The 18986-nt window shown below is 40.3% G+C and overlaps 1 protein-coding gene across 1 annotated transcript in view; it reads left to right on the top strand.

Annotated features, from left to right (window-relative positions):
- The window catches only part of LOC310956685 (P2X purinoceptor 3-like), a gene marked incomplete at both ends in the record, with an annotated part of 12115 nt that extends 1219 nt beyond the window's left edge, over nucleotides 1-10896 (top strand). The window contains 11 exons of the mRNA XM_083927015.1: nucleotides 1263-1398; nucleotides 1492-1563; nucleotides 3864-3933; nucleotides 4086-4179; nucleotides 5718-5795; nucleotides 5882-6023; nucleotides 8023-8159; nucleotides 9233-9326; nucleotides 9815-9880; nucleotides 10197-10274; nucleotides 10777-10896. Coding sequence (XP_083783141.1) covers nucleotides 1263-1398; nucleotides 1492-1563; nucleotides 3864-3933; nucleotides 4086-4179; nucleotides 5718-5795; nucleotides 5882-6023; nucleotides 8023-8159; nucleotides 9233-9326; nucleotides 9815-9880; nucleotides 10197-10274; nucleotides 10777-10896 — 1087 coding nt within the window. The remainder of the gene's footprint in view (nucleotides 1-1262; nucleotides 1399-1491; nucleotides 1564-3863; nucleotides 3934-4085; nucleotides 4180-5717; nucleotides 5796-5881; nucleotides 6024-8022; nucleotides 8160-9232; nucleotides 9327-9814; nucleotides 9881-10196; nucleotides 10275-10776) is intronic.
- Nucleotides 10897-18986: the final 8090 nt, after the last annotated feature.

The following is an 18986-nucleotide window of genomic DNA, read 5'->3' as shown; positions in this document are numbered from 1 at the left end:
GGGAAATCTCATTTGGAGATCTTTTGGGAAGGGGGAAAATACTTGTTGCTGATTGGATAAACCATCTGTCCATCACCAACATACAGGCCAAATCAACCAATCAGATCAACAAAGTGTATGACGTACTAACAGTGTGGAGGCAAAGCTCAGAAAGTAAAAGGATATTTTCCGTTTGTGTAACGTGAATTTACGGATCAAAGGCCCAATTTCAGGAGCCCGGTCCATATTCAACAGAAGGATCCAGAGAAAAAAGGGTTAGTGAGCGGCTTGCTCCATAGCTGCGCTCATATACACTGAACTCAAAACCAACAAAACCAACACTGATTCGGTCGCTTGACAAACTTCTCCAAATTTTCTCTGCTGCACATTACCAGACTGATCTGTGACTAAAATACAAAGGAGCTCAGAGATCAGGATTGACTGACGAGGCTAGTCCTCTCCACCCTTCCCTCTCCCAACTCAACTGCCAGTAGCTCCTCCCGGGACACTGATTGGCTGGTTCACCTTTGCTCGGAAAACAAACCATGGATGTGTAAAGACAAATGGATAAAGCGTTGCAGGCAGAGTGGAGGCGAGGCCCTGTTAATTCCTATGAAAGATGCTCAGTGGTGCATTAGGCCAAAAAAGTAACATTTCCACATCTGAGAGGCACTGCTCTCATACTGTGTGGTCCATTGAGCAGATAGATTAGAGACTTCCACCGCCCGAGCTGGCTACTCCTGGTTTACCACTCCGGCTAACTTGAACGGGGATTAAATGAGCCCAAATTTTATCTATCGAATTCATCAAATTCTGTCATTTTACGGGGGTTGTCCACTGATTAACAGACATCTCTTTTAACATTTTAGTCAATGGGAAAAAGTCCTTTTGGGCCCCCGTGGCATCATGTGACCGACCCGGTAGTTGTAATTCCTTGTTTGGCCACCGTGTCAAATTGGCTTCAAATCCTGAGTACACTTCCTGGAGGCCTGACACAAACGCATTACTTGGAGCTTGTCAAGATGGATTTACGTGTGATATGTGATCATGTGATTCTCACGTAATCTCCTGATATCACGAGAATTCAGCTGCTGTGCATGTTTACTACTGCACAGGCCTAAAGTTTTAGTTCAATGTCCTGTGTGTGTGTGTGTGTGTGTGTGTGTGTGTGTGTGTGTGTGTGTGTGTGTGTGTGTGTGTGTGTGTGTGTGTGTGTGCGTGTGTGTGTGTGCATGTGTGTGTGTGTGTGTGTGTGTGTGTGTGTGTGTGTGTATGTGATTTAGGTGGGTGTTTGTCAATGAGAAGGCCTACCAGGTGAGAGACACAGCTATTGAATCCTCAGTGATGACCAAGGTCAAAGGTTTTGGAATCTACAATGACAAGGTCATGGATGTTGCAGACTACGTCACTCCTACACAGGTGCGGACAGATAGATGGATGGACGGACACATCGATAGATAGATGATTGACAGCAGGACACAGTGATAGTGATGGGCTATGTGCTTTCCACAGGGAGCTTCAGTCTTCTGCATCATCACCAAAATGATCACTACAGAGAACCAAGTCCAAGGATACTGTCCTGAGGTCAGCTACTGTAACTACCATTACTGCATTACTACTAACATTACTAGTGCCTCACAATTATTAATATTTCTACCACCATTATAACTAGTGTCAGCCTCAAAATGAAATTCCAGCGTAAAATCATCCCATTGTCTTTTTCGGCACTTGCACTCCTGTGTCGGTAGCAGTCGCTAACAGCCGACACAGGAGTGCAAGTGGCCGGAAAAGTGTTAGCCGGAAGTAGCCGGAAGTGGCTAGCACTGATTAGCTTGGGGCAGTACAGTGAAGGCATTCAAACGTCTTTTTTAACCATTAATACTGCTGAAAATAACAGCAAACCTCTACAGTAGCATGAGAAGAGTCCCTCCACAGAAAACAAAGCACCAATGGGCTCTTTCCTTTGGGATTGACTTTGGTAATCCACTTGAATGGACTTTACTATGAGAGGAGCTGGTACAGGGGCCAGTAGGTAAGTCTTTCAGGGCGCACTCACACTTTCCTTCCACACCGTGCCCCGGGCTTTAGGGTACTTGTCCCTCCTCCCTCTCCCCCCGCGCCCCAGGCCCGTTTGTACTCACACTACCAGGGCCTCGCGCAAATGTTTCTTGCTGTCCATACGTCATCACGCCGTACAGGCACACATAAATTATGTCAGAACTGTCGTAGGCCTCGTGCTCATGCTCGTACACGTGCGCACGTTCGTGCTTGTACATGTGCAAACGCGCTCTACAAAAGCCCACCTCTATCAGACGGGCCGGCTGACGCAGTTATGCGCGGAGCGGGTGCACTCACACTGGTCAAGCGCACTAGGCTTGACCCGAAAAAACGGTTTTGGCCCGGTGCAGAAGGACAGTGTGAGTGCGCCCTAAAACACTCTTTTAATAAACTCTTGGTTCACTAACTACATTGTTAGTGCATTGTTTTCTGTGTAGGGACTCTTCTCATGCTACTGTAGAGGTTTGCTGTTATTTTGAGCAGTATTAGTGGTTAAAAAAGACGTTTGAATGCCTTCACCATACTGGCACGAGCTAATCAGTGTTAGCCACGTACAGCTGTTAGCGACTCTCCGGGATTTCTCCGTTAATAGTTCATACATGAAAAGGTTGTCTCGAGGGCTTATTTGATGTATGTAAGTGCTGAAAAAGCCCATGGGAGAATTTCACTTTAAGGTGCATTCCGAAAAAAATAAGAAAGTTTTATATGCATAAAACTCAGATTGTACTACTATTTGTGCTGGCTCTAAATTTTGCATTTTGTTTTGCCTAAGTGCCGCTTTACTGTCATTGTTGTTAATAATCCTAATAGTCTGCCATTACTGTTAACACTATCATTGGTTTGATAATAAAGACAATATACATTTGTTATAATTAATCATATTCATTCCAACACTCATCAAGAGTAAACTAATGTTACTACCTGTACCATAATCTAAGCTGAGCACCAACAAAAAGGACCCATTCAGAGGATGTACTGTACTATTGTACTGTAAAAAAGGTGCCAACCATCTGCAGAACCTTGGTTTCAAACCGGAAGGCTCCTTCGTTGGCCCAACCACACCTCAAGAGGCCAAGTGTACTTTACAGTCTACTCTTCACCCAGTTTTAACAGACCTGTCTATAGAAGCAAATAATGGCTCATAAGGGAACAATACTAAACTGAGATCCCAAAAATATCATCTTTTGCTTTTACTTCTAACTATCATCTGCTCCGAGCATGTGGGGGAAAATCCTGCTGTTGAGGTTTTTCCACCATTCTTTTAGGTAATCTGAATTTCCAACAGAGTTCAAGATCGATGTTACATGATCTAGAAAGAAATGCTTCTTTAACTTCAATAGATATCTCAATACATCTGCAATTTTATAAGGTGGTAAGGGACCTCATTAGGCTCCTTTAACACTGCATGTATTTATTTTTTTTACCACTTTGCAGCAGCAGAAGCTACAAACATGACACAGATATATTATCACCTTACCAGGGGTGTGTCAATGGAGTGGCCTTGGTTCATACTGTATTGTATTGTTATATTGTACAGTAGATTTGGAAGTCTTGCACTATTTTGCCAATATAACATTATTTATGTAATTGTTTCGAAAATTGTTGCATTGTATTATTTGTGTACAGCTGACTTATGGAAGTACAATTTATTTTGAGGACTTAAAGAATCTGCATCTGCTGTGTTGGTCTATTTTATATGTCAGTAACTGATATGAGTAGTGATACATGGTAAATAATGCTATTCACCTGTGTGTACGTGCGTGTGAGTGTGTGCGTGCGTGTGTGTGTGTGTGTGTGTGTGCGTGTGTGTGTGTGTGTGTGTCTAGAGTGAGAAGAAGTATAATTGTACCCAGGATAGCAACTGCACAAGGCACCTCAACAAGCCAGGAAGTTATGGTGAGATCTCCTCTTGGTTTCTTTTTCTGCTCTTGTCATATTGTTTTGATAATCCTTACTATAATTACATTTATGCGTGCAACACATGCATTTACGTTAGAATCTCATTTCTGAGCCATTATTTGTTTCGTTTTGTTTTTTTTCCTGCTCAGGTATTCTGACAGGGAAATGCGTTCCTTTCAACGGCACCGTCAACATGTGTGAGATAAAAGGATGGTGTCCTGCTGAGATCGACACCATCAAGACGTAAGACGATACACCGCCTGTGATAGAAAGTTTTTTACAGGGCTTTGCTATCAGTGCTCTGTAATCCCAGCACGTCCAGGTATCCTGGGCAACCAGAACAGACAAGTCGGCAAAAGAAGCAGTTAACAGGAATTGTTGAAGTCAATATTAAATTTAAAAAATCAGAGGGAAACGACATAGTGAGGAGAAACAGTGGCAACAGCATTAGTTCACATAGTAAAAAGGAGACATTTACACTCATGTTTTACACAATAATAAGCAGGTTGAGTATTGGGCACAGCAAACCTAACAGTACACAGGAAAGGCAAGTAATGACAGGAAATAGGGTGAGTGGAGAGGACAGTGTTTAAAATGGACTAAAGTGTGATGACAGTTAAGAAAGGAAATTAAAGATGGAAAAGCACAGTAGTCACATTGCAGGAGGTGTGTCAAGTGAGTCAAATTAACTCAAGCACGTCATGCTACAACTTTCTTGCTGTTTGATAGGATAAGAAAACTTGCACAGATCTCATTTTCCATGCCTAATCCACTATCTTGCTAACCAGCCTCCATAGCTAATGAACACTTAAGCCAGGAGCTGATCCCAATGTTTCCTCTAGGCTTTTTTTCATATTGTTGCTTTGATGTCAGATTTGGACTTTCTCTGTACTTTAATTTAACAGAATTTCTTGCAAAATGAATTACATTGTTTTGCCTTTTCAGTACCTGATGTATAGACACACACAGTCCCTGCTGTGTGTAACTTGGTTACATACCTCGCACCCAAGCTTCCTGTTTTTACTAATCCAGTTGTTGTGGGCACAAATACCGTACTTAACTGAACAGTCTGGCCATTCATCTTGAAGGAGGTTATTGTTAACGTCAAAGTTGTACAGTTTCAGTGGCATTAGCAACAGGTGCTGCTGTATCTGCTGACCTGCATTTTCTGGCTCAGAAGGCTCAGAGTGTCGAAGAGTCTTCACTGACTCCGTTCCGATTTGCGGTGTCTTCGTTCCTTTTAAGAGCCAGGCCTACATTGATGTTGTGTTTTTAATCTTCTGCTTTTGCCTGTTTATCCAACATTGCTGTGGCTCATGAGTTAGTGTTAACGTGATGTTCCACTCCCATGACAACAAACTAATGGGCGTCACATAATAGCCTACTGGCCACATAGAGTCACATAGTGCGCCCTTGGTAATGTACTTTAACTGCCAGAAATCGCAGGGAGACAGATTTTTTTTTCAATCCTGTTTTATTGAGCACCAACCATACAAAGTGTACACAATGCAAACACACATGAATTGTTAAATTTAAAGGACTCAAATATCTCAGTTATCAGGTATAATGTATCAGAGTCTTCTGTCTCCGTCCCAGTAAAGTGGAGGTGAACAAAATAGTGTCCATTGGAAGAAACTAAGCCTTACCACACCATGACGATCAAAGAGAAAAATGTATGCAGGCTTTGTGGGGCTGGAGAAAAATAATTGAAATACAATGCTGTTTGTATGTCTGTCTGTATTTTCTCTTCTTCTGTGTTCCCCCCTTTGCCTCTCTTTCAGTACGCCAATGATGGAAGTTGAGAATTTCACCATTTTCATTAAGAACAGCATCCGCTTCCCAACCTTCAACTACACCAAGTATGACAATTGTGATTTAAGTATGATAATGATGGCACTGCAGTGGAAGTTGATGTTGATGTGTTGATTTGTCTGTATGTGTGCAGGGGGAACTTCCTTCCTACCATCACTGATGATTACATCAAAAAATGCAACTTTGACAAGGTCAACAACACTTACTGCCCCATCTTCAGAGTTGGAGACGTGGTCCGCTACGCACAGCAGAACTTCACTAAACTGGCAGACAAGGTAGAGAAGGTCAAGAGAACCCTTTAAGGTTTATGAGAAAATTGTAGGTCAAGCCAGATGGTTTTGTTAAGTTACTTTTGATCACTTCACTACCATAGACTGTCTATAAAGATGGACTGCTTGCCCATAATCTTACCAGAAAATGACTTTGGGTAGGAGTTAAAGTCACCTTTTAGAATATTACTTGGGTAAAAGTCATAAAGTATTGAATATTTACTCTACTTAAATATCAAAAGTGATTTAACTTTGTTGTGGCTTGAACATGCTTATGATAACGAACGTTAATGTGATGCCCAGTATGTGACATATTTTGATTATGTATTTTCCTGTAACAGAGCCTTATTTATTTATTTTTGTGTAAATTAATGTTTGGCATGCTATCATGATTTTCAACACGGGGGGCTTCGCCTCTCAGTGCCGGTTCTCGTTGTCTTTACTCTGTAAGAAATGAGAGAAAGAGACACGCGACACATCTCATCATTTTTCTGTTTCCACAGAACACTTTTAATCCGGCTACAGGCCCCTGATTATCAGGGGAGTGACAGTAGCTCTGTATGCTCCGCTCCCCTCCAACACTTTTAGCTGCGTGCTGAATGTATTACCCTGTACTACCCTACTCTACATCTGATTGGCTAAACACGCTTGTTAGGTCGAGAGCAGGAGCTGCCATTGGAGTGGTATCTCTAATAATGAAAACCATAACCCTCATGACAGTGCAGGAATACTATGTACGTACATGTAGACGTGTGCACTTCCGATGGACCAGAACATGGGATACGTGGTCATAGGCGATGGATGGATGTCTGACACCGTACTATTAGTTGAATAAAAGCCCAATATTCTGATTGGACACTGTCCAACCACTGTCCATCTTCAAAAGTACACTTGAAACAGGTACTTGGTCGTATCTTTATTGTGAGACTGTGAGGCAAGTTAAAAATTGGGTCAGCTTGTTCCTGTGTCTGAGAGGTTCCCATACCAGGAGGCGATGTTATAGGTGAGAATTCACTCAGTGAGTGACCTGAAGACCATGGTCAGGGTTTGTTTGCCGGCATTGAAGATCATCAGTTTCTAAGAAGAGAGAGGTGCTGCCTTACCTTTTTGTAAATGAAGTCTGTATATGTCTGAAAGGTGAGTTTATTGTCACTGATTGTTCCCAGATATCTAATATTATTAGACATGAAATAGGCCCAGTGCAACTGACTCAGACTTAAACAGACCTGATCCAATGGTCTAACTTACCCAGGCAAAAAAATGGACGTATCCTCTCAGTCGAGGTCTGTTCTCTCAACTTGATCCAATCGTCCTCGCCTATGGGAGTCTCCACCTTTCAGACTTTGACTCCGCCTCATTTCCTCTTACCAAAAAAGGGCATTGATGTGACGTTGGGGGGAGGGAGATAAGTCCATCTGGCTGACGTATACCTCCGAGGAGAAGTGAGGGCCAGAGGCTAACTGTCACTCAAGAGGCCACGCCCCTAATTATTGAAAAACTTTAACCTCCAATAAAATAAAAACTAGCCTGGTACAAAAAAAATTCACCCCCCTCAGTGTTGTCATGGAGATATCACCTAAACATACAGAGTAGAATGTTTTTTTTGTACCAGGCCTTAAATAGGTTTAGTTAGGCTGTGAAAATGGCCTGTTTAACATGGGCGTCAATGAGAAACTGTTCTGTTATGCAAAATACTACTAGTGGACACTCGTAGAGTTGCAGTTTTGGGCGCTTCTGTATTGGATCCACCAGGAAGTCGCTGTGGTGGGGGCTTGGAACAGACGTGATCTAAATGCCCAAGATATGACCCCTTGTTTGGAGTTAAGGATGTCACACTGTCTCCTCCATATGAACAGAATGTTACTATTGGCCATAACACAGGCAGCACTACAATTCTCCCAAACAAATTAGCGAGTGCAGATTGTGCATAAATGTAATTCCTGGGAAGCAGGGTTTAGCACAGAAACTCATCCATGTGCCTCTCTTATTTTGAAAATTCTGTCAGGGAGGAGTGATTGGAATAAAGATCGGCTGGATTTGTGATCTGGACAAATCAGATGACCAGTGTAACCCCTCGTACTCATTTACACGACTGGATGCCATGTCACAAAAGAACGCTGTCTCACCCGGCTACAATTTCAGGTATTTAGCAAAGTGGTCCAGAAAACTCCACTAGAGAACTCAACAACTACTGGTCAGATTGCCATGAAAGTTATTGCAGATTATTTCTAATTTTTTTTGGAGACACCATGGACTTTACTAAAATGTCCACCTTTACACCAGTTTGAGAGTAAACCATGACAATGTTGAACAGTCTTTGAGCTGGTGTGTACTTGATTATCTAGCTCTCAACTCAAAATGATTCCTTGTTTCTGTAGCCAAACAACAGACAACCCTGGCAACCCATGATGCCCAACACTATTGGCTGGTACAATAGAAACAGAACGCAACAGAAAGTCAAAATGTTTTTAAAATATAAATTCAGACTACATATATTTTTTCATGGAAAAGCAATACTTTCACTCTGTACTCCTCAAAACGCCCCGTGGGTGTATTTAATTTAATAAAGATTCTACATATTCAACCTTTAAAATAACTTGTTAAGAAGATATCATCAACACATGGCCGGGTGCAAAATGTTTTTTCTGCATATTCATGGTTCTGAAATATCTGAGCCACCTATTTATGATTGAAAACACTTCTAGGTTGTAAAAACAGATTTTTTACAGAAAATAATTTAAGCATTGATGAATACTGCAGTAACACATGAATCAAGAATCAATCAGACTACATACTTTCCAACATATTAGAGATTGATCATGTTGGCTAGTCCAGATCTGAGTATCAATAAAAGGACAAAATCAGACTTTTGCATCTGTAATTCAACATCAACAACATCTGCTAGATTTTCATACATGTATTGACTGATATGTGAAACTACTAAATAATTTAGTTAAAATGGTTAATATCAACATCATGTGCAACACCTCCATGTATTGTTTTTTTTATGGATTTGATAACATTTTCCATCAGACTGTTGGAGCTCTCTTGACCCTTTACCCAGTGCTTTCATATATGCTTTTAAGTGATAAATAAGCATTATTGATTATGACATTATTTCTATTAAACCAAAAAGTGCTTCTTAGTAGCTAACTGGTCCATAAGAAATCCATCAGTCCTTCTATAAAAATTGAGTGATTTTTCTGTCGGTACAGGTTTGCCAAATACTATAAGATGGCGAATGGGACGGACTACCGCACACTGGTCAAAGCCTATGCTATTAGGTTTGATGTTCTGGTCAATGGAAATGTGAGTATATATTTAACATATAAAATTCCCCACTCACACCATACTGGCCGATCTTTCTCCTCCAAGTTTGGGTAAGATGATCACAACTGAAGGGGGGGGGGGGGGGGGGGACTACCAGAAGGCAATATAGCAGATGTTAGGGACAGATATGAATACCTTGGATTGGTAAATATAAATCTTAGGAGGCCACAAGGAAGGCGGCAACAGCCAAGTATCTACACAGAGTAAGGCAGGTCCTGCAGAGTCAGCTGATTGGGAAGAACAAGGTCCGAGCCATCAACACAAACGCACAGACCATGGTTCTGGACCCATGGTCCCATCTCTCAGCAGCTGGTTCAATGGTATGATGTAAACCATTGAGACATAAGAGACAGTGGGAAAGGGAATTACAATAACAGAAGTAATTTCATGTACTACTATTTGTTTAAAGCGTTGTGATACCCAGAGACTGAAACCTACTCAGATTAATTACTATTGTTTCTTCACAGGCGGGGAAGTTCAACATGATTCCTACGCTCATCAACATGGTGGCAGCCTTCACGTCAGTAGGAGTGGTGCGTTGACACTGTGTAGAAGATCATTCTACACAGTCATTATTCATTTAGTAGCTTTGCGATTTTTTTTTTAATCAGAACTGATAAATGGAGCAAAACATACATCTGTCTTATCTTGTATCATCTCAAGTATAATTTGACCTTTGTGGTACTTAAATATATCACAAAAATATCCTTCCATCTTAGTGAAGCTTCTGTGAACTGTGTTGAGCTTTAAAGCATGAATAGAAAGCTTTGAGAACATGTGGAAATGTTGGTATGAATATTTTAAGTTTCATTTCTCCTCTAGCTTTGTTGTTTTATTATTCCTATGTAGGGCACGGTGTTGTGTGACATCATACTACTGAACTTCCTGAAAGGAGCAGAGCAGTACAAGGCCAAGAAGTTTGAAGAGGTAACATACCTGGTTCTTCAGATAATGGATCGCAATCTGATGCACACTTCATTAGATTTTTAGCCATTTGGGGGGCAGTGGAACAAGCTGTAAACCCAACACTGACTATTATCAGTTTGTATTGTTAACTATAGTATCTCTTTTAGCTGGGTTTGGCTTCTCCTGTTGGAAATATCTGTCTTTAGCTGCTAAATGCTCCACTATGTTTCCCAGCTAGTCTCTAAAGGCGTAATTCCCACAGACGCGCGAGAACCGCGTTTCATCAACATCGCGGCTGGGTTGGGTGATAATTCTCTGCAGCTTTGTCACTACGAGCACCACTTTTCATGTTAAATTGAATTATTCGATCACTGTTGATTAAAATAGATTATTGCACCTTTAACCCAGCAAAGAGCAGCTTATTAACTGAAATCGCAACATACGTTTAAGTTTATGAATAAGGTGTGTATGTGTATGATAATAAACTAAAGAGCAACATGTCTCTCTGTCATATGTACTGTAGGTGTCAGACAGCCCGCTGGATTCCAATGGGTTGTACCGCTCCCAGCTGTCACTCAGACACAGCGAGACCATCATGAGGTCCAGTGACTCAGGGGCATTTTCTATCGAACATTACGCCTAAATGGACAGGAGCTATGTTGTAGCAAAATGTATGACGATTAGGAAAAACTACCACTGAGACATGTCAAGATTTTGCACAGTTGAATTTTTCTTTATTGGCTTCCGGGAGCACGGTCACCAAAGCAAACTCAAAAGCAATGGTCCAACAGAAGCCTTGATCTCCTTCCTACATTACCATTTACACCCCTGCACAAACAACTATGACGTTTACTCATACGTCAGCATTTTATAAAGATATCGTTCCTTTTTTGGTATGTGCTTCACATTGTCCAACTATCTGCACCTCTTGAGTTTCCGACAAATTCTATCTGTTCCTGGAAAGATACCTCCTACCACGATCTCCAGCTCCACTCTTGTCCTTCGGGAGGGTATGTTCTTTTGCAGGAAAAACTGTTCCTGGCACACTGTGGCCTATTTATTGGAAACGGCTGGATGGTCAGGTCGAAATGACCTGATACTGCCACGTTCCTTCAACAGTCGAATACGTTTATTATCATTTATAATCTACAGCTACAGCCAATGGTCAGGGAGCAGTTGACTGAGGAAGACAGATGGGGGTTGGGTCCCTCTTAAAATGTTAATACTCTAAATTTATATATAATATATATATATAATCCAGTACCTCAATGTTACCAATATGTTTGTCAATGTCAAAAAAACATATAAAAAAAAAGAACCTTGAATTGTTGCCATGTTATTCTTAAATGTTGCTAAACAATATTTTGTTTTAAAAGTTAAAGTTTTACGTGAAGCCCTTGTTATACATGAAGTCAACTTTAGAATCACCGTTTTATATCGATCCAGAAATTGCCTTACGCATAGAAACTTTCCTCTCAACGTATTCTTCTGATTCTTTACTGTTCTCTCAAAGCATCTAAATCAGACCTTTTTCTGATTAACGCAGCATATAATAGACTCTGCAGATTGGTCCTCGGATGTCCTTTTCTCACTCATCACTGTACAATGTATTATGCACTTAAATGGCCATCTCTAAATGTAAGAAGACCTATTCACTGGCTTTAGCTCATTTAAATGTATTGTATATTGTACCTTTTAGTTAGTCCCTCTGGTCAGGTCTAGTATTTGTTCCTTGTGTCAAGAACAAAATTGGGAAAAGAGCTCTCATGCTCAAAGCCCCAGATCCATTTGGACACTTGGTTGGTTTAAGCATGCCCTATCTTATTTGAGATGGACTCTTTATCTATTATCATTGAAGCTGCCACTATCTGTACTTACTCTTTGTACCTTATGGTTATATCTTTATAACGTACCTTGTTTGGTGATCCACTAACAACTACTGTATATCTATTAGCAGCCACTTTCCTGTGGTTGTTTTCATCAATAATTTGTCTGTAATGGCTGTATTTATAATTGCATTCAAATGTTATGTTTATCCTGTCATGTCTATGTAGTGATTGTGATTCATGTTGGCATGGTACATGTGAAGGGACTTTATGCTAATAAATATATTTGAATACTGTATATGTGTCTTAACATGGTGACACTGTTGGCATGTGACATGTGCTCAGGGTTTCCTGTGCAGAAAGAAAACTTTAGTGTTTCAAAAAGATGTTTGAGCTCTCTTTGCTCTTTTTGCCCCTTGCATTGGAACTACTATGATGCACCACAACTACATGATGAAGGCCTTTGTACCATGAAAACAGGAATAAACAAGATAGCTGTCATGAATGTGTTCACTTGCTTGGCCTTCTTTAAAAGCTCTATTGTTTGTTATTTTCTGATAGATGTACTGTGTATGTGTGTGGATATAAATCAGGACATCCCTCTGCACATCCAAACAATTGTTTTAATTTAACCTGCAGGACCTTTGCTCAGGTTGGTGCTATGTCAGGAACTACATAAGGAAACCCCAAATCCTTGCACTAACTACTAATGCTGAAAGTGTCAGTTGTCCAACTAGCATCAGCTCAAAATGTTTTACATACTTGCAAAGTTCATGTTGCACTTCCTCAGTACAAAATCAGGCAACAACCATGACAAGAGGCTCTATGTGGGTTACTGTACAGGTGCACCTAATTAGTCATCTAGGGCTTGATTGAACACACATGCAGTGCATTGCCAGCAGGACAATTCATTATAAATTAGAGCTGGGGCTATACGTTGGAGCTGGGGCTATACGTTGACACAGCCAATTTCAGAATAGGTTGACTTGCATTGCATCAGCAGTGGGCAAGATAACTGTGCAAGCAAAAATTCCTCTTGAGAACAAACTGCTGCTAAAAGACTTTGCCCACAACACTCTAACAACGTGGTCCAAGAGGGAAACCCTTGGGGACTTCTAGTACTTCAGAGAGGGCCCAACATATCAGCATTTTAAATGTCATGCTTAATTTATTTCAATGAATAATTATTATCATTTAATTCTAATTTTAGCCTCCTTCTATTGACTTTGCTTCAGAAATAACAGTGTAAGTGTCCTCAAACCTCGAAAATAGGGTTATCCAATCAGATTTAGTTGTTGTTGTCTCTAGGCAGAGAAGGCTTCCAGCTCTCTGCTCATCTAGTGTGATAATGTAGTAAGTGATGAATGAATCAGCCAATCAAATGTTGCTATTAGTAAGTGGGACAAAAACAACATCGGTCTACGCCTTCCAGCAGGCCACTGGCATGAAGCCGGGGGGCTGTTGCACGAAACCTAGATAAGGGATTAAGCCGGGATATTCTGGTTATCCTGGCTTACTATATCAATGAAAACACAGGCACCTAATTTATCATGGAGATTTATTCTAAGCAGGTCCAGACCAGGCTTGATTAATCCTGCTGCTTTATCTGTTCAGTCAGCTGTCACACCAGTCTGTATATAAACATATTTCATAATTTTCTATATTCTCAGAATATAATTAATTATTGATTAATGTTTAAACCTACTTCATTTTTTATTAGCCTGTATGAAAGTTCCAGGAATACATTGTCAATTAAATGGTCTTTTAATATTTTTATTTTAACAGAACCCTTTAGGCATTATTATCAATCATGTGATAGTTTGTTCATATTGCTGTCAGAAGTTTGATAAATAGCTAGGTCTAGACTCTAGGCAGAATACAGAATAGGCTATATGAAGTTGTTGGGATGATTATAAATGACCGTTTAAGTTGCAGATGTGCTTTCAATAAGTCAATGATGAGAGCAATCGGAATGTGATTCAATTCAATTTTTTTTTTTTTTTATTTATAGTGCCAAATCATAACAAAAGTTATCTCAGGACATTTTACAAACTAGGTATAGACCACACTCTATGACTTATTTATGATTTACATAGACCCAACAATTCCTCTGTAGAGTACGGTGGCGTTGAAAACCTTCCTTATTACAGGCAGGAACATCAGACAGACTGTCTTGACAAAATCAGCTTAAAAATAACAACATAGCTAAGGGCTAATAAGCCCAAACTATGAGCTTTATCAAAGAGGAAAGTTTTGAGCGTACTCTTAAATATGGGGACGGTGTCTGCCTCCTGAATAACACTTGGGAGTTGGTTCCACAGGAGAGGAGCTTGGTAGCTGAAGGCTCTGCCTCCCATTCTACTTTTGGAGACTCTAGGAACGACGAGTAGCCCTGCATTCTCAGAGCGCAGCGATCTAGTCGGGTAATACGGTACTATGAGCTCTCTTGAAGTTGAATATACTTACATTTGATAGTAATGTCATGAATGAGTAACTTTAAGTTAAGTGGACTGAAAATTTTAACTTGGTCATGACCATGCCCCTTAAATTCTCGCTGCATTCAAGTAGTTTAGGAAGGTTTGGTGTTCCTGAGGTAATTTTTCAACACACTCTCGTCAGACCCAGAGCAGAATGGTAATTAACAATTAACAACCACACGGCACACAGCTGATTGGCGACTCATTTCTCGAGGATCTTAGAGAGAAAAGGAAGGTTAGATATAAAAGACTGTGGTACATGACCTGCTGATAAAGACATGTTAATCATATCTAGTACAGGAGTGCTAATTAAAGGTAACACTTCTTTAAGTAACCTAGTTGGAATAGAGTCTAGGAGACAAGTAGAAGGTTTTGATGCTGAAATAGTAGATGTTAATTTGTTAAGGTCGACTGTAGAAAAGCAGTCCAAGAATACATCAGGTCGTACAGTTGTTTATAAGGTTCCTGGGTTTGATGAAAAATTGGTGCCAAGCGAGTTGATTTTGTCTCTAATAGTTATAATTTTGTCATTAAAGAAGGTCATGAAGTCGTTACTACTGAGGGTTATAGGAATACATGGCTCAATAGAGCTGTGGCTCTCTGTCAGCCTGGCTACAGTGCTGAAAAGAAATCTAGGATTGTTCTTATTCTCCTCTATTAAAGATGAGTAATAGGCTGCTCTGGCATTACGGAGGGCCTTCCTATATGTTTTTAGACTTTCATGCCAAGCTAAGCATTTAGTGGAACACCATTTACTTTCTAATTTTCGCGATATTTGTTTTAATTCACGGGTTTGTGAGTTATACCACGGAGCTAACTTCCTCTGTTTCATTATCTTCTTTTTATAAAGGAGCAACAGAGTCGAGTGTTGTTGGTAGTGAGCCTGCAACACTGTCAACAAGGTGATCAATTTCAGAGAAACTAACGTTAGTGCAGGAGTCTTGAATATTAGGATGAGGCATTAAAGTAAATGCAGATGGAATCGCTTCCTTAAATTTAGTTATAGCACTATCAGATAAACATCTAGTGTAGACACTTTAGCCCAGAGGTGAGTAGTCCTGTAATATGAATTCAAAAGTAAAATAGATTGATTAATTGATTTCCACACCATAAGCTAAAACAAGGTTGAGGGTGTGATTAGGTAATAAAATAATAGTAAAAATAATATTCATCACTCTGTCATTTATCTTGTCAGAAAAATAACAGTTTTGTTTTCACTTAACAGTTAGCCGGTCTTGGTCATCGGTTGTGCCCCATCATGTCTGACAGCCCTGTCAGCTTTTCATATTTTATTAGTTATGTTTGTGTTTTTACTGCACATGATTAACTGATACTTTAGAAGTTTCTGCACTTCCTTGTATGCTGCAATAGTTACTGTATCTACCACATGTGACACAAGAAAAAAATGTACAACAACTGACCAGTAAATGTAGATCTTCAGTGTGTTTCAGAAGACTTCAGAAGGCACTGAAAGGTCTTCTGAGGACAGATCACACAGAGGGGTTATCCGTCAATTTAACCCGTTCCATTACAGCACATATAGGTCCTTTCTTGGGTTTCAAGTTGACATTTTATTGGTGTCTCTTGATGGACAAAGAGGTAGACATGAATATATATATATATTTTTTCAAGCCTTTTATTATACAGGAAAGACAGGAAATGAGGTGAGAGGGGGGGGGGGGGGGGGGGGGCATGCAGCAAAGGGTCGGAGTCGAACTCGCGCGTCCGCTGCCTCGAGGACCTTCAGCCTCTTTACATGGGGCGACTGCTCCAACCACTCAGTATACTTTTAAAGGGGCAATATGCTGAACCCCAAGACTTTTCTAACATTTCTTTCTTTGTTCCAACTCCCTTACAAATGCAGTCTAGTGTAACAGCCTAGACTTGCCCTTTGAATAACCTTCTTGTCTTTAACTTGTAAAATCAGTCTAAAAAGTTTCTCTTTGAAATCCAAGTTTAACTTATTTTTCATAACTTTCCTGTATTTCCTATAGTGCCTGCATGCCATGGAGACTCATGTTATCATCAACTTTCTACTCACGGTGTCCATGCAGCTGTTTGGGGTGCTCACAGCAGCGGCTAAAGAAACCCATGTGATTGCTGTCAACAGCAGGTGGCATACTTGCCCATAAAACAGCTCATCATGTCCTCAGAACAGTAGGCGAATGTCTGTCCTCAAGCATGTAGCTGCTTGTCCTGACCTGTTCTCTTTGTGACATATTGGGAAATATCCATAGTGTAGTGGTCTTTTATCCCTTCCTGTAGTACTCCTGGTTCTTCTTTGAAACCGTGGCCAAATCCATGGCCCAGTACCTGCAGTAGGGTACAAGGTTGGTACTGATTTCTTTGATTTAGCAGCTTATCATCGTGTTTTTCCATGTGTGTGGGTTTAACAATGTGAGTCTTTGTTGTGACACGACTCAAAGTCACAAATTGGGTCTACATTTGGCACAGATCTCACAAGCACATTTATATCATGCAAAATATCGCCACATGAAAAAAAAAAACTCACACACTCAAAGACAGGACAGGCCACTCATAATCATTTAGCTGTGTGCAGATACTACAGCCTGATGTCATGGGTCTGTACTGCCAGGTGTCCAGCAGTAAGCAAAGTGATGGTTGTCACTGCTGAATACTTCTGTTCAGCGAAATTGTATATCTATGACTTTATCTATATACTCATCATCTGTCTTTGTGATGCTGAACTTTTTTGTGCCAACCGTTGCAGACAGTTAATTTGTGTCATTTGCTCTATTTCCAGGATCGTCCTCCGACTGCGTCGCCGCTCGCCGCCTCCTGATGCAAGTGACACTATCCTCTTCCTGTCTGCGGCTGAGCGTGCAGGGCACACAGAGACAGACAACCATTCACACCTACGGGCAATTTTAGAGTCATCAATGAACCTAACAACTGAACTGAATCATGTTTGGTATTAAATCGAATCTGCACGTTGGTTCCATCATGTTTCACTTTCCCATCGAAAACCAAACCTCAATGTGGTGCTGCTGTAAAAAAGTGGAAACTGCTTAGACGTAGCTTTGACAAATGTAGAAAGTAACTGTTAATAGGAGGGTATGCGCAAAGCGTTCACATGTATCTGTCCAATGTCGAACTTGTTTTTAATAAAGGGATTTGTGCAGTAATGTTCACAAGTGTGATCAAAATCATGCCAAACGCTAAAACCCCATCAGTGTGACCACTTTAACTGATTCCAATCCTCTGCAAGGATCTTTTTTCCTTTTGTCTTCTCTTTTTCTTTTCTTTTTTTAAAAAATGTAATTTTTATTGCCTTTTCACATCATGGTCAGGGGACTACAGATGAAAACTCGCCTTCTGGCTAATCCTGGCTTTTTTAACCATGTGTAATCATGTGTTTTATGAAATTGCACTGTCCCCTTTTAAATACCTAATACCTAGTCTATTGAGAAAATAATCCCCTGTGTTTAATGATGATCTGTTTTTATAGATAATGAAATCACATATAACAAACTTGTTCAATCGCCACGCTGATTAAAGTAAAACCTCTCCTGTATCGTCTGGAAAGCTGCAGCTTTTCTCAGCCGTCGGTCTTTTGGCTCGTCCCTTTCAGTGCTTATATTGAAACTTTCTTAAGAGCGTAAGTGAAGAAGGGCGTAACACTCCAGCTGTAATCCGACAGGTGTGAGTTCATAGTTGAGACTAGTTTACCTTGAATCTGGGGGGAGACGACATCGAAGGCTGCTGGAGACCTTCAGAGTCAACAGGTAGGTAAAGGGCGTTAAGGACTACTGAAGGAGAAGGTACTACACACAGCACATGCTCTCATTGACCTTTTCTTGTTAAGACAGGTTTGTAACAGTTTAGAGCAACTTAAGGAAAATTACTAGTGTTGGCCAGTTAGGTGTTTTTCCTCCATGGCCTGTACACAGTTATTCATTCAGCTATCATTCTGCTCATTATCTCCATTGTTTACTGGGAAATAATTAAAGCTATGTATAGTTAATTATTACTTAGGCACTGCCAGGATGTTGAATAAAGACTACAGAGTCCTTGAAAATGAGACATTAAGAGAAGCAGTCAGGATATCTAGAGTTAAATCCTACTCATGGTCTTGCAGACATACACAATGTTAAACCTTTGTGAAACATGAAGTTAATTAACAAAATTAAATGTCTATAGTTACTGATTATACACAATTTTGAAGGATGAGAAATCCACAGTACTTTGCCTTGTATTGCTGTTTTGGAAGAGGACCTGCATGAATAAAATATTGAAAAACAATAACGTGATGTCCCTGTTATCTAATGTACTGTCATTAAAACTGTAGGTGGAAGCGTGCACACAAATAAATAGCATCAGTGTTACTGTTTTAAGGCATCGCTTCATTTGAGAATAAAGGTTCTTGCATCTAAACACATGTTCTAATATCTCAGGGAAGAAGACATCAC

The sequence above is a fragment of the Echiichthys vipera genome (genome assembly GCF_963691815.1).
Source record: "Echiichthys vipera genome assembly, chromosome: 2".
Lineage (NCBI taxonomy): Eukaryota > Metazoa > Chordata > Actinopteri > Perciformes > Trachinidae > Echiichthys > Echiichthys vipera.
Note: the sequence above shows the minus strand (reverse complement) of the source record. Positions and strands in the feature narration are given on the sequence as shown.